The 16,851-nt window shown below is 37.1% G+C and overlaps 1 protein-coding gene across 4 annotated transcripts in view; it reads left to right on the top strand.

Annotated features, from left to right (window-relative positions):
* Positions 1-16,851, top strand: part of GABRG2 (gamma-aminobutyric acid type A receptor subunit gamma2) — a 66,877-nt gene that overhangs the window by 15,054 nt on the left and 34,972 nt on the right. For all 4 annotated transcript variants that reach the window (XM_062605330.1, XM_062605329.1, XM_062605331.1 and 1 more), the window contains exons 2-6: positions 8,979-9,127; positions 10,720-10,787; positions 11,750-11,970; positions 14,581-14,663; positions 15,357-15,494. In XM_062605330.1, the coding sequence (XP_062461314.1) occupies positions 8,979-9,127; positions 10,720-10,787; positions 11,750-11,970; positions 14,581-14,663; positions 15,357-15,494 (659 nt within the window). The remainder of the gene's footprint in view (positions 1-8,978; positions 9,128-10,719; positions 10,788-11,749; positions 11,971-14,580; positions 14,664-15,356; positions 15,495-16,851) is intronic.

Below are 16,851 nucleotides of genomic sequence, written 5' to 3'. Positions count from 1 at the left end.
CTTACTGTAATACATACCTACCCTGTTATCAGAACTAAATTCCACATCCACCCCTGCACAGTCTGTTTTGTGAGCATGAGTGCAAACAGCGTCTTGCATGATATAAGTCAGTTTAAGTGGGAACACATGGGTTACTATTGGTTACCATGCATTAAAACCGAAGTTAAATCAGAAGCATTGTTTTTTAAAAAAAACCAACAACAAAACCCCCTGTTTAATTTCACCATTTGCTTACATTCATTTTGTGAATGAATTACCTTCATGATGAGTTAATTAAAGATATGTGTATTGAGCAACTATTTTCTGTTCATTCAGCTCTTTCTTCAAGACACATTCCTGTCTAATAAGCATTTTAGGAATGATACTTCCATGATCTGCAAGAAGCAAGAATTAAGATACACTCAGAATAAACCCAGACTGGTTTTATATTTATTTTTGTTTGGTTCCCTAATCTTTTGGGGTTTATCTGTCCCACTTGATTTACCAAAGATATGGACTGTAACATAGTCGATAAGTGTGAGGCAAGTGTGATTCCCAGCACTGCAGTGTCATTTCCTAAGGCATGGTCAGTGACTCTTTCTTCCTCTGTAATGAGAGGGTTTACCATCATACCTAGTCTTCACCAAACACAGATAAACCAGCATATTTATGTGTTTATTTATATTGTAAAAATGGTTTACACTTACGTGAAGAGATAACTTAGCATACCATAGCAAGTAGGACACTGGTCCTTTAACTGGGGTAAGCATTTAAGGTTGCTTACTCCCAGCCCAACACTGGGAACACTACATTATAGTGCTTTGCTGTGTACAGAAGAGGAGAATGAAAACATTTCAAGACAGATTTAATTCTAATGAGGATTTATAGTCAGCTTAACTTAAACTTTGAAAGCTCACATCTGAGACAAAAAACAGTATTCTAAGTCTCAAAAAAATGCTCTGGAGGGTTACTCAGTAAGCAAAACTGGAGACATTTCTAGCGCTTCACGTGTTTGTTTTTAAACACTGACAGATAGCTATGAGAAGATAGTTACATCATGAATGACTGATTCCAGAAGTGATTTCCTTCTAAGTGAAATTACCTTGCTGGCAAAATATAGAAAAATGTTGTACAAGTATCCTGAAAAGGCATGAATATGAGTACCTCATAGGGTACTGCAGAACAAGAATCTTTATTCTTCCATTTTTCAAATCTAATTGAGAAATAGGATTGGGGTTTTTGTGCTAATGCTGTTTAAATAGATGGCTGGAGGGCATCTACATTTTCCTACTCTTACTCACTGAGAACAGAATTAAGCTTTTTACTTCCTGTTAACTTATAGTGAGATTTTAGAGCAATCTTTTCTGAAAGCAATGCACCTCGTTGGGGAAGAGAAATTACGTATGATAGTAACAGATGGCAATTACATACAATAAAACACAGCCAGAAAAAAATGAAGAGAGGTCACATTAAAAAAAGACCTAGTCAGATCACATTTCCGCAATGGTCATTAACTCCTTCTCTTGAGATCTCCCAGCTCTAGCAGAAATCTGCAGGAGCAGAGTTACAGCAGCAGGAAAAAATCATGCCCCATGTGCCTTACATTTCATATGCAGAGGTGCACAAAACAGCTTTAAATGAAACAAAAAAAAAGAGGAGAGAAGGGATGGGAGGGTAATAAAACAGAAAGGAAGGTAAATAAATAAAACCTTCTGAGGTTCACATAATTCCAACATTACACCTTTTAAAATTAGATATAGCTAGACAATTTCAAATAAAGTAGATCAACTTGAGCTAACCCTATAATACAGAAGAATATCTGAAACTCTTCCCCCTGTTTCTATTTCTTTCTATCTAATTCTTTCCTTCACCTGCCACAAACATGAGTAGCCCCAACCACAGTAGAAAGAGATGTGTGAGGTGCTTATATTAGCTCTAGCAAAAAAAAGTAAGAAAACATCCTTATACAAAATTCCAGCTCCAAAAAAAATTGCAATAATAATCTTAAATTATGGGGGATTATCTGAATTATCTGGTCACATCTTAGACTCCTTCAGAGTTCTCATAGAATTATTTTGAAAGGGAAAATAATGCTCGTGCTTACTCATGTCTCGAATCCAATCAGTTGTGCAATGCAAAAATTACACCACAATTATTCAGTACAGTGACCTAGAAAAAGCAGCAAATACTACAAACCAGAGGGTTTAGTGGCAGCCCTCAATAAATGCACTTCAAAGGGCTTTTTCTAAAAAACCCCACACAACCTTACAGGAAGGGAAAAAAACTTAAACCAAGTTAAATTTTTCATTTTTAACCTTCCTAGGTAAATACTTGCTGTAGCCACATTCACAAAAGCAGATATTTTAACTATAACTTCAAAGGGCTAAAATTCACGATGAGATAAGGTGCAGTAACTAATGTAAGCGTATGCCTTAGGGAAGACATTAAATGACTAAAATAAACCAGCCAGCTATAATTAACAGTTTTATAGCAACTAATACAAAAACATCATTGCTATGCAGTATTTTAGAGGTCTAGGGAAGAAGTTTAAGAATTGGACTGCTTCCCTCAAAATGGCTGATAAGCCCCAGTGAGGATACTGTGAGTTGCTGAATGACTAGAAGGCAGCTTGTAAAATCCACAGCATGATACTTAGGTGCTGCATTGCCAGGTATCATCTCATTCAGTGGAAAGCACTGCAAATGTTCACAGGAATCCAGCTGGCCTTTAAATATCAATGTAGACATAGTTTTCAGAAATGACTGCTTGATTGCAGGCAATCTAGGGACTTCATGTACTGTAAAGATGATGGAAAAGTCATCTGTGTACTCATCTGTGCTACTCTAGTGATTCTGGGTCTTGGATACCCATTTTGAGACTTGTGTGCTCAGTTCCTACTTCACCTTAGTGTTTCAGCTGTAGAGATTTATTTTTGAGAACTGTAGTATTATTTTAAGAGTTATTTTCTCGTACACTTCAGTGCCTCTGTGACTTAGGAATGACAGAAAAACTCAGCTTTGTTTTGATTTTAAGCAGTGATCATTTTGTGACAAGATTTTAAGTACTGTACACTATTTGAATAGTTCATGGAACGATAGCTGCAGCAGTAGCAGTTGCATAGGAAATTAACATATCTTCCATAGGCAACCTACCTAAAATCCAATCTACCCAAACCATTAAGTAGAGGTAACTACTATTTTATTGCCCCTTGTGAACTTCCTCAGCCTCCCTCACTAGGTGACTATTGCAAGTGGCCAAAACGCAGCTAATACTTCCTGGTTGTCAAGCCTGAAACAAGCTTTTCTGAGAACACTGTGAATCCAGTACCTGAGGCTTTTCTGCAACAAAGCTCCATCCAGGTACCAGAATTGCAATCTCAATAGCACCAGAGCTCCAGGTGGAGGGAGAAGGATAAGAAGACACTTGCTCTGTGCCCAAATCTCTCTCGGCATAATCTCCATTACCTTTTACAGAGCTTCTCATAAGTGACTGATCCCCTCTTTTCCCCCCGAAGTATTGTGATGGACATTTAGTAGTAAAGGAGAAAATAGGTACCGTTTTTTCTGGTAAAGATAGAAGCATGGTCCTGGGCACAACTTTAGGATTTAAAGAATGAGAATGGACAGAATAGAAACATGAACAGAGGAAAAGAATACAGTGTTCAGCTTTGTGAAAACATTTCTACTTCAACTGAGATAGCTTTACTTAAAATATGATTGGCAGTCAATAAGAGAGAATATAGACACAGATAGATTTCCACAGACTCTGTAATCTCCTACAAATACGCTATTCTCTACATACTCATATGCCATATCTGCATACAGCATCACTGTATCCTCAGTGGGAACTTGGAATATGTTCTTCTCTCACAGTGACCAGATTATTGCAATGAATTATGTATGACCTATATATTAACGTAATTTTTTTATGCACATCAGAGACTTAGTTTGATTATTCATTAATTTTAACAGTGCTGTCAGGTAAAATAGCAAGCCTTGCTTCAGTCCTTCACTGAGACATGGAAAACACTGGTGCTGTAAGTTGAAGACTCTGTGTGTGAGTAGTTTGTTAAATCTGTGCTGTAGGCTCTGTAGCTTCTTTAGCCTATTGGGCATAAAAGATGAAATTGGTCAGATTTTTTTTTTTTTGACAAATAATCTTAAATTTTCAATTAGCGGTAAACTAATTAGTTGTTGGCTGTACAGTACTGCTGCAGGCCTTTTCTTTAGGCACTTTGTGCCTACTCTGATTCTGCTTGTAAAAAGCAGTGCAATAGCAAGCAGATTCCAGCAGCGATAATTGACTCTTTTGTGAAGTTTCTTCACAGAACACTTAGAAATAGTTAAAATTGATCTACTATATTTAGAAAAGTTAAAGGGCAAAGCCACAGCAGGTACAAATTAGCATGTTTTATTGAAAGTCACGGGAATTATAGGGATTTTGGCCAGCTGAATATATGACCTCACATGTAAATGTTGAAAGACTGAGCAGTGATGGCAGGTTTTTGCATCAGAGAATACCATTTCCCTTCTACTACCTCTAATAAACTGTGAAAAAATACATTCCTGTGAATTAGGAAACACCTTGCTTCAAAGGGATGTACTTTGTGAGTTATTGCTCACTAATGAAATAAGATGGGGCCAATCTGTCCCTTAGTTTAAACTGAAAAATTATTGCTGCTGTCTGTAATTTTAAATAATGTGTAGTGTACCTTTACCAACTTATGGTAGTGTCTTTCCAAGAAAACCTATGTATGATTCTTCTGGATGCTACATTAGAGTGTCTCTCATATACAGTTGTCATGGAACAGCAGAGATGATCAGAAGTTATAATGCTGACTTTATGTCTGCAATTAACTGAAACACAGTTGAAGTGGATAATCCACCCTTTAATGTAAGACAGCTAAACACCATTAATGTCATTATTTGTTAGATTTTACTAAGCTCAAGATTACTTTTACATAGGTATCAAACTTACTTCCATGGGAATAAAAGCAAAAAGAAATCCTAACAAATATATTAAAAAGTGGAATGGATTCCCAACCTGTAATCTCCACTTTCATGGGTTTGGTCTGCTAATAGGATAGTGTATCAACACATTAGCGAAACCTTTATCTAATCAGCTGTGCTATGTTTTCTGGACAAGGGTCAGAAAGGAAGATGGGTAAAAAGTATTTCCCTAATGCATAAGTGATTTCTCAGCAGAGATATCCTCTGGGACTGACTGAGGAGTATATATATTACACTATTTCACAGCATTTCCAGTATAGAAACAAAGTCTTCAGAGCCAAGGATAAAAGAGGCTATGCTAACTAAATAGGGCATCATTTCCTTAGTTCTTTATCCCTTGATTGGAGAAACCAGTTCTACATGTAGCAGGCACCTCTGCCCTCAGAGGTTACACTTGCTCCATGAATGATTAAATGTTGCTTACATGTTATTGCAAAGAACTTTCAGATGCACTAGCAAAGCACTGGATAATCTAGTCCTTAACATTTATGTTGTGTACTTAAGTGACACCTCCCCAGTGAGCACTCAGAAGGACTATATAAACATTACAAATCAAGTAATAACTTCTTTAATGCAGAATTAGTATGTGTATTTTATAGTGAGAAAGATAAGAAACATGAGTTAAAACCACAGTAAAAACCTCAATGGCAGAATGAGGTTGTTATGCAACTATAGGCTGAGTTACCAGTTCATAGATATTTGCACAATTTTATTTAAAAAAAAAATTAAAATGACTCCCTTTTGTGCTGTTACCCTCACAAATATTCCTTTCTGATCTAAATTAATAAATGTTTATTAGCATGTAGTGATTTCTGCCCTCTAGCTGCTTTATGAAGATGCATTTCTAGTAATGACATATACAAAGAACCCCCCCCAAATGTTAGGCACATGCATGGTTATATATATATGTAAGTAATTACAAGCACAGCCACCTCACAGGCTTAGCTGGCAAACTGAGTAGGGGTTGGACCAGATGACCTCCAAAAGCACCTTCTAACTTTAATTACTCTACAACTTGAAGTTTCAAGTGGGGGTTCTGACCCTCCTAAGCCCTCTCTTTTCCAAACAGGGAAACTGGATTTATGTAGAGCAGTCTTGCACACATCTTGTGATAGCATTAAATGTCAGAAGTGGAAATATCTCAAACTATCAGTGTCTGAAACATTAACTTTCAAAAAATTATGCTGCAATCTGCAAATAGGTTGTATACTTATATTGCTAGATCTCAAAACTTCTAGCAGTCCTAATAAAAACAGATTTCAATACGTATTTGAGTATAATCCAGGCTTTATCAAATTTGCTCTGGACATTAAAAGCACTTGCAAAATTTAGGCCATATAATCAGAAGAACTGATCTGAAAGCCTCAAGGAGATGAAAAGGGCTTTGTCATTGTAATTTTCATTAGTATTAATGGCATTGCACAGCTAAAGCCCTGCTCATCTGGATAGGGAAGTGCTTCTGACTGTTCGGGCTGGTACCCAGTTTTACACAGACATTTAGACAATTGGATACCCATGCTAACTTATGATCCACTTGGAATTCAGATAAAAGCTGGAATTCAGTGGCCTTTTTCCCTCATCACTTTGGCTATGTTTCCTCTCCTCTCTCTCACACTGATCTCATAAAGCATTTGCTGGTTTTTGAGATTTGGAGTGCAAAAATGGCTTGAAATGGCAGATGAGCAGACAAATAGCTATTTCTTTCCTACAAATAATTACCAAGAGAAAAAGGAAGTTTTAGTGACTGCGGGCTGCTGTTCTATAAGGTTGTTCTAGATTTGAGACAAGTCCTAGACAAACATGCTTTTTCAACTTTTAACCTTGCACTGTCTGTTACACCAGGCACTACTAAGTAGCTGTCTGGCTTTTGAAGCTTTCTCATCACATTAATATTCAGGAACACATTGCCTTTGTCAAACAATGTATTTGATTTACTTGTTCGTTCCCATTCAGAAAAATTATTCTTTTTAGAGAATAGATGTTTAATTGGTCATAAAATAGGAGTATGGCTTTTTATACATTAAGTTAGATTTTTTCATTCACTTTACATAGACTGAAAACATAATCTAGAGCTTTCTGTTCACAAAGACTTTATTTGGGAGGACTTCCTTTCCTTCAGGAGGGAGAACCTTGCTTCAGTTATGTTCCTTTGAATTACAATTAGAACTTTGAACTCCAGACAGCTGGATAAACAAATTTCCCTACCAATTTAATTATCCTGGCCTGCTTGTAGTACCAGCAGAATACTACAAAGCACACTGCCAATTAAAACTCCGCTTTTGATTGCCAGTAAAGCACTACAGTTTCAGGCCTGTGTAGCCAGAGGGAGGAGGTTGGGTTGCCTATTCTTGATCTGGGAAGCTGAAGCTCCCAGCTGCACATTGCTGGCACGGGTAGGTGAGGTGGTGCCTGGAGGCTGCAGGCCCCCAGCACTCAGTATATGTAATGAAAGCACAGATAGCCTAGCTTCACTAGCAGCTTCCCAGATTAACTCCATGCAATACAATGCAAGACTGGCACTCTCACTCATACTATACATTCCTAGTTGCTACAACCATATGTGCAGTCTCAGGCTGCTTCAAATTTCACCGTACTTTGAAGCACCTCCTGGGAAGCAGAATCCTATACAGAGAGGCACAGACATGCGGCTCTTTCCTGTTAGGCTTTCCCTATGTGCCCACAGGGAAGAAAGATTCTAAAGCCTCTTTCTGTATTTGTGCAGTTGGCTTACAGTTCCCAAATGCCCACCAAAAGCCTTCAGGCCATCTGCTGTAGGTAGCTATAAGCAGGATGCAGCACTGTAGGGAGAGGTGGGAAAGACCTCAGCTGAGCAGAGATCCATGTGAACAGAATGGCTCTATGAGACTCTGGGACCAGTTATCCCTTGACTATTGCGCCCATGACCACGGTCAGCTGTGTCTGCTTTCAATCTTGTGTGGCAAGCATGAGCTCCAGCCCCCATGAGAATCAACTTCTCTGTGTTCTCTCTCAATTTCATATAGATTCTGGCTGAAACAGGAAAATACCTACGTTTTCTGCTTTTGACCCAAACTCCACCCAGCAGCTTAAGACATTTGTAGTATCATTAATACTTTTCATATCCAACAGTGTTCAAACTTTGCCACAGAAGCAGGTCAGGAAAGAAGGGCACTGGCATATTACGCAAAAAACTCACAGTTGCCTAGCACCATTCAGCTGATTACCACTGACATTCTGAAATGAGAATATCTAATGATGTCATATTCCAAAGTAGTTTCTGTTCTCTCCTCTAGAACTGAAGCACAGATTTTAAGAAACAAAAATGTCCATTAAGGCTAGTCTACGTATTTCTGATTCTTAACTTGCTCTTTTTACTCCTTATTAACCTAAGCAGGTTGAATTACACTAGAACTGCTGCCACACTGCTCAGTAGCAGAAAAGAAAACCCCGGTAGACAGTGAAAATGGATACCATTGGCAAAAATTTGTGCTGAACTTTCCAAATGCACAATAAACTCAAGTTCATCAGAGTGAAGAAAAGCTGTGTGACAGTTTGTTGCAATGAATCTAATTATTGGTCTTGTCAGTAATGTGTTGCATCAAATTGTTCTCTCAAAGAGAAATAATGCAACAGCACTGTGTACATACTATGTCATATTTTGCTGGAGAGTTGCATAAGCAAACTGACAATTAGATTTGTTTCATAACAACTCCCACCTGAGTCAGTGAGAGAAAAATAGGCATACAAAAGGTGATAAACACTGATGTTCCTTCAAACAGACACAATATGATCTGAACTGTACTAAAAGGACATGTTGCTAAAGTGAACTGTAACCGCAGCTGTTATGTGACATCTTTACTGTGACTGTCTCCTTTTATAACGCAGGCAATGCTTCAGTGTTTTATGCGGTCCTATTAAAACCTGATAAGTGTGTATTGTCTCCAAAGAGAGTCGCGTACAAATTCATCCTTTTCAAGGCTTCCTATTTCTTCATTTTTATTTCTTTAACAGTTCCACCCAAAAGGGAGATGATGATTATGAAGATTACACTTCAAATAAGACTTGGGTTTTGACTCCCAAAGTCCATGAGAGTGATGTCACTCTTATTTTAAATGGCTTGCTGGAAGGATATGACAACAAGTTGAGGCCTGACATAGGAGGTATGTTTGGTTTCTTTTTAGACCACTTTTAAATAATCAGTGATGAGAAAGAAATTTCATGCTGTGTTATGCTACACAGGAAGCAGAATCCATTCACAGTAGTTATGAAAACAAATTACAGTGTGATAAGACATCAGTGGCATGAAAAATAGCCATGATTTCAAAGGCTCATGTAAATTAATATTGCTAAATCTATTCTGAGACCATCTAATAAGACTGTTGTGATTTGCTGAATCAGGCTGCTTGTAACAATGCACCTTCATAGAAGTTCAGAATTTAACATTTGGGGAAAGAAAAAGCAAGTCTTTATCTTCTTTGTATATCTATTGAGGGTGCTAGAAAATCATAAATAATGTATGGAAAGGAAGGCCGAAATGAGCCTGATCCTTGCATGCTGTGATGGACACAGATATAGCCCCTAAAAGCAGCAGATCTGTACTGTTCGATGCTGCATGAGACCTTACTTGCACAGCAGGGCAAGAAGTGACTATGGAATGGGGCACAGAGGAATAGGTTCACAGAAGAAAACTGCTGTCCAAGTAAGGCCAACCTCCCCAGATTTCCATCACAGTCAATATAAGTTCATAGCCCAAGCTTAGGCTCTTAGCAGAGGTCCTATTTGACAGAATCACCTTTTGCAGGAATCTGCCTCTCCACTGATTACTGAGGGAGCTCAAAGTAATAAATCTCCCTGAGTTGCTGCAAGTCAGCTTGAGAAGGCCCCATGTGTGCACAGAACAGGCAGAAAAAACCTCTGCAGAAAAGGATACAGAAGTAATCGGATTATACAGAAAAGCAACGAGAATTCATGGATGAGGCAGGCAGAGGAAAGCAAGGGAAGCAGAGAGCAACAAGGTCAATGAAGGAAGCAGTTTCTAACAAATTTATAGAGGCTTATTAACTACGACATTTTTCACAGTGAGGGATAACATAAATATTTAAACTCCAATGTACGCATATAGTGTAAATGAGCAGAGGAACTTGTCTTATTCTCCCTATCCAAGATTTTAGAGAATAGAAAGGAATTCAGCATTCACAAAAGAATCTGGGAAAAAAAGCAATGATGTTTATGTCAAGGTGTAGAAGAATAATATCAAAATAAACTAATCTAACAACAGTTCTTTCTTCCTGTTTCAGAGCCTTCAGTGTTATTTTTTGCTTTGGGATCATGAAATTGTTGCTTACCTACAGCTATCTCTGCAGGCACCAGCAGTTATGTTGTATGTGCATTATAATGTAAAACGAGTGATGCACGAGATGCTAAGAAAAACAAGTTTTGTCTGTGGTGTTTCTGTAACCTGACACAAAATACACATACTCTCAGTCAGATACAATGCACTCAAAAATTACAACTGGTTTCACCATTTGTTTTTAAATAAGTGAATTTGTTCAGATAGAATAAACCATCTAAGAATTTCCTCAAAGTGTTTCTAACTAATTTCAAACTCGAGACATCACTGTACATTTAAATGCACATTTAAATGTGAGGCAACATAAAAGAGTAGTACTATAGTAAATTTCTGCTTGTGTTTGACTTTCATGTAGTTTATTTTGACCTTCACTCATGTTACTGATTCTTGTTTCTCTTACAGTTAAACCGACGGTAATTCACACTGACATGTACGTCAATAGCATTGGGCCAGTGAACGCTATCAATATGGTAGGTAAATGATTGCCAGTTTTCCTACAATGCTCACTTTGTTACAAAGCCTCCATCATTTTTGACATTACAAAGCTTCCATTAGTTTTAACATTGTGCTATACCTATATTTTAAAAATCTCATTATTATTATAGATGTGAGGACTATATGAGATATGAATTTCTGCAAGACAAGGAAACTAAGCTCTATGCTGAAAAAAATGTAATAAATACAGTTTTAACATAACCTCACACTTTTATGTGACAGTTTAACTCCTGTAAAACTGAGCTTCCAGATTGCTACAAAATAAGAAAAACCATTTACCAGTTATTTTAGCCCTCCTGAAATAAAAAGAAAAAAGCACCAACAGATAAAAAGAAAAGCCTAGATCCTCTTCTCTCCTCTTTCCAAAGTTCCAACAAAAAATGCAATTATATCTTCGTACAGGTGAGGGAAAGTGGTCTAGCCTTAGCACAATGCCTGCTTCATTCTTGTTGGGTTTATGTGTAGAAATAAACCTTAGATTGCTGTTTTCCATTCTACAACTACATTTGCAGCTCTGGCTACCCAGTGGTGCCAGGGAATGTGAGGCTTGACCACTTCTGATATTAACTGGGGGCACAGGCAATGAAGGCAGCAAAGTAAGCTCAATTTTTTCTTTTCCTAGATCCAAGGGAATAAATAATTGTCCTCTGACCCGATCAGGTATGAGTTGAGGTGGGGGGACATAGAATCAGAAAGGTGCATATACTACCCAATTACATCTTAGTTCCACCTATCATTGGAAAAATAACAGAATGACTTGATTTCAAATAATAATCTTTGGCAAACCATGCCCTCAAAAATTGACCAAAAAAATATTACCAGTTCTAGTATCATCTTAGTTCATACTTTTTTCATATGAAATTAAGGAATGCATATCAGGAGTTATGTGAAATGCTGAGAGCTATGTTTTCATCAGTATTTCTGGTTAACACAACAGGAATATACAATTGATATATTTTTCGCCCAAACGTGGTATGACAGACGTCTGAAGTTCAACAGCACTATAAAAGTGCTCAGATTAAACAGCAACATGGTTGGGAAGATCTGGATACCAGACACATTTTTCCGAAATTCCAAGAAAGCTGACGCTCATTGGATAACAACTCCTAATAGGATGCTCAGGATCTGGAATGATGGCAGAGTGCTGTACACATTGAGGTATTTATACCTGACTTTAATTTCAGTTTCTCTAGGGAAAGTCAAAGAGAAAGGTCGTTTGAATTTGGGTCATTTAACATTAACCCTGGGGTTTTTTACATATTTACTTATACATACAATCCTGAAAAAAGGAAATATTTAGAAGACATTATTGGCATGCAATTTATTTTATATTGGTAAAGAGTTTTATTTCTTCCTATAGTTTGTACTGTCTTACTCCACAATAGTCACACTCCTATACTAAAATGAATATAAGCATTGTTATAGTAATTCATCTTCCTTTTCAGGTATGTTTTAGTGTTTGACACTGGACTGATCCATATCGCCTTTTATCTTTTTACTGGGCTAAACCGATGAATTCAAAATATCCTTGACTTCAGTAAATAGTTTAAAAGGAGGTATTATATACATCAAAAGCTTCTTATTCTGAATTAATTACAATTTAGCTACATGAAGCTCCACCCTGCAAAAGCATTTATTTCCTCAATTATCTTATGAATAAGGACTATCATTTCAGCATTGGTCATTTAAGGTTTCATCCAAAACCAACATATATGCCCTGTCCCACTAAAATCTTCATGAATCTGAACTAGATATGCTCATGTGTGGATTCCTCAGTCACGTGCACAGCTTTCCTTTTGAGACAGATTGCCTTTACAATCTATCTTTTCAATCATGAAGTTATGCATATGCCTACATTTAAGTGTAACATATGCAATATATAACAACTTAAATATCATATTCCCAATGACCAGAAGATACTTCCTAAATGTGAAAATTCTAAGTGAGTTTTTTTACTTTTTCTGACATGTAATACAGTATTTAGAACTATGTAAAATGTAGGTAAGAACAGCATTTGTTCAAGAGAATTGATAATTCTAAATCACAGTACAGCATTGAAGCTGTGAGACATGAGGCCATCTGACTTCCAGACTGCATTTTTTCCACTGTTTTTTCCACTTCTGCTGTATTGGGTGCCAAGAATTAAGTTTTGAAGAAAAGCATATCCATCATAATTTTAATGAATAGATCTGAAGCTTTGGTTAAGACAACCTTTTATTGCTGCAACTGTCTGAATTACAAAAACGAGTTTTACTTCATAGTTATTTTAGATTCATTACACATTGCATCTCCAGAAGAGATAAGAGAACCATTGGAGTTGAAAACCAGTGCAAATCAAAGTCAGTCTGATAAAGAAGATCCTATGTCTGCTTTTGAAATGTTAAATTTGGACTTAGCTACACTACTGTTTCTTTGAATTTCATTACCTTTCTCTTCAACCCCCTCAGTTTCTCTCATTAGAAAAAGATATACCTGGCAGAAACAGTTATCTGTTATTAATGTATACTTAGTTCTAGTGAGTCGGGGCAAGCACCAGTAAGGATTCAACCTGGATTAATCCAGAAGTCAGATTTGATAGCATCAGCAGAGATCTAGGATTCTGTCCTGGATAGAAAAGGGCTCCAGAAGAGCTGGTTGATTTTTTTCAATCACTTCCCCCCAAGCTCAAGAACAGTCCATCCTGACCAGAAGGAAATGAAGCAAAGTTAGCAAATGTGAAAAGAAAATGTAGAGGTGGAAGCAGGGACAGGGTGACCCAGGAAGAAAACAGAGATGCTGACCAAGCACTGAGGGACAGGGTCAGAGAAGCCGAAGTTCATCTGGAGTCAAATCTGACCTGGGGATCCTGGTGGACATTCGCCCTAAGCCAACTAAATTGGGGTTTTTTTTCTCCTTTCCCTTTTTTCCTCTCTCATCCCATCTCTTCCATCCTTTCCAAAGTGCAAGTACCATGCAGCTCACGGCAGGGCTGGAGCTATGTATAGTCTAGCAACAATTAAGGGAGTGAATGAAAAATGGTAGAGTTTTTAGCTGGCCCATGAAGGGATACTATCTCATCTAATTTTGGATTTCTAAAAGTACATATCTCTACTTGATCACCTACACCACCTGAGTTATCATGGAGGTGCTCTTGATATTCAGTGGAGAGAAACACCTTCCAGTATATTCTTCTTCTGATTTAAATATCTTATTTTGGAATGAAATTGAGTACATCCTCAGAACACCTTTCCACCAGCTATCAGTGTAGTCTAGATGGCTGTCTTGGATGCAGATGTCTAAATTTAGACTCTCATCCATCATTTCTAAAATAGAATTTTTATCATGTAAGATACATTTCCCTGGTGCATTATGGCATGTTGTGACACAGAGATTTGTCACTGCTCGTGAGATGACCTGTATATTTACTTATGGATTTGCTAGTCATGAGTAATGCTGCTATTTGAGATGCATAGGAATAGAACTTTAGTACCTTATTCTAATACACAGTTCAGAAAGTAGATGATTAGGGCCTATGTAACAAAAATCAAACACTGCTTATCAGTAACCTACGTAACAAAAATCAAACACTGCTTATCAGTAACCATGATGTCTTCCTGTGCTCAGAATATCCAAATTAATATATAACTATCAATGGTTTATTTTTGCTTTAAATATATATGTGTATATATATATATATTGTTTTGCATCTTTCTTTGCTTGCCACAATGTAGCTTTCAGAACAATGTTTGCAAGAGCATTCTGTATATTCTGTATATTCTTTCTCCTCAGGCTGACAATTGATGCTGAGTGTCAGCTACAGTTACACAACTTCCCAATGGATGCCCATTCCTGCCCCTTGGAATTTTCAAGCTGTAAGTAACATGCTTAGAAATATCCCTTTTTTTACCCACTGTGAACAACTTACTATCAATTTATATTATTTATATTTACATACTAGGAGTCAGTGAGAATTATGTTCTTAACTAGACATAGACCAATGGTTTTCAGTTTTATTTTGACCTTATTTTCAAGTGTATGTATCAAATATGTTCACAAATACAACTGAGGAATGCTATATAGAAAATTATATAATTTCTGGAACCCATGTGATTCATTTATGATACAGCATAACAGTAGACATATTTACAATCAGAATCAAAGTCTCATGACCTGTTGCTTTCTCTCTCCATATGAGTGTTTTACTATTGCAACAGTTTGAGTCAAAAGTTTGACATTTTGCAAACAGGTCAAGGTATGAATTCCTGGTGCAGCTGCAGACTTTTTTGGCCATAATTGAAGGATGGGCAAAATTGCATCCTACTGGGGCCACGAAAGTAGAAAAAAAATTATCTCAAGTGCTATTTTGATTTATATATAAATAAAATAAAATGTAACATTAAAAGTCACTACTAAGTAACTTGAGAAAAACATATCTATAATTTACTTGCAATAAGCTTCTCTAGTTTTTTCCAGAACTGGAAAATAGTGTTTTTACTCCCTAAAGCGTACCATAACCCTAGCAATGACTATAAACCAAAGCATTCTGTATTTTCCATTGCAATAAGATGGCTACCCAAGGGAAGAGATCATTTACCAATGGAAGCGCAGCTCTGTGGAGGTGGGGGACACCAGATCCTGGAGGCTTTACCAGTTCTCCTTTACAGGATTAAGAAATACAACTGAGGTGGTGAAGACTACTTCAGGTAAGACAACTGATCTGCTTACGTGTAGGTTAATTTTGGATTTCATTAACAGAAAGAAAAAAGAGATTTAGAAGTTTGGAAGTTAACACTGGCACTTCACTGAACAATTACAGGCTTTTTTATACCTATGGAACCATCCAGGCTTTACTGTTTCTGAAGAACACTACACAGGAAGAAAAATAAGTTGTTTACTGTCCATTCTTGTCCCCCAAGTAATACCTAAAACTGTCAGGAGAAAGCTACTACTGCAAGGGGTGTGTAGGCAAGGGAACTTCCTATGCTGTTTCAGTGTAGAAAACAGCACAGCTGAGCCACTAAATGAGAACGTGATACTGATTTGAATATTTTACAACCCCCTTCCAGCTTCTAGTTGCAGAAAGTAGGTCTGCACAGAAATAAAATACAAAGTCCCAACCTCTTTACTACAGCAGCTCCAAGTTTATTTTGTTCCTCAAAACAGGGCACATTCAACTCTCATTAAAGAGAACAGCCTTACAAATCACTCTCAGATGATTTTCCTGCATATTTCTGTCTCCTTGGAAACAAGTAATGAGATCTAAAATGATAAATAAGCAAGCACTCAACATTTAAAAAAAATAGTGATTTTTAACACTACTAACTAAGCAGGAAAATTCATACTTCTAGACATATATATTGTTTTATTTCTCAGTGGAAAGAAAATCAGTGAATATGAAAAAGGATGCAAAGAGGAAATACTAATATTGTATGTGCTTGATATACCTTGTCTTTGGTTTCTCCCTTTCAAAAAGATCAGTGAAATGAAAGCAGTTTTCTTTTCTGGTTGCTTTTGATTTTTACTTTATTTTCCTTTCCTGGTGTATATATTGATTTAACTTCAGACATCTGTGTTAATTCAGACTTAACAAATATCTTAAGAAATATAAAGAAATATCCCCATCCATTTTATTTCCAAAAGGTCAGCATTGTATTCAAAAGGAAACTGAGATATACTACAGTGGAGAGAAACCCGTTGTCTATTACACCGGAGTGCAAACAAACAGATTGAGAATGAATTCAAGTTCCAGCTCCTGAATCACCAGACATTAAGCACAAATGACATGTCTAGTCTTATGAGCAGGGAAAAAATGGAATGAAGCCTCACAGCTGTAGCCACATTGGCCTTATGGCATCTTCTGCCATTTTAGCTGAGGAAGATATTTAGTCAGCTGCTCAAAAAAGCGTTTGACCTTTCTCATTTTCTCAGAAAAAAAAACAACAAAAGTAAAGGTGCAAAAGCAAAGAGAGCAGTGTGTGTGCGAGCTGTAGCTGCTAATAACCATCGTTACACATGGCATGGTGGAATTGCTCTCAAAGCAGAAATATAAACAGCGATACA

This window comes from Pezoporus occidentalis, unplaced genomic scaffold (assembly GCF_034315485.1).
Source record: "Pezoporus occidentalis ecotype Australia unplaced genomic scaffold, CSIRO_AGI_Poc_V1 ctg91, whole genome shotgun sequence".
NCBI classification, from domain to species: Eukaryota; Metazoa; Chordata; class Aves; order Psittaciformes; family Psittacidae; genus Pezoporus; species Pezoporus occidentalis.
The sequence above is the reverse complement of the archived record's forward strand: the minus strand, read 5'-3'. Positions and strand labels throughout refer to the sequence as shown.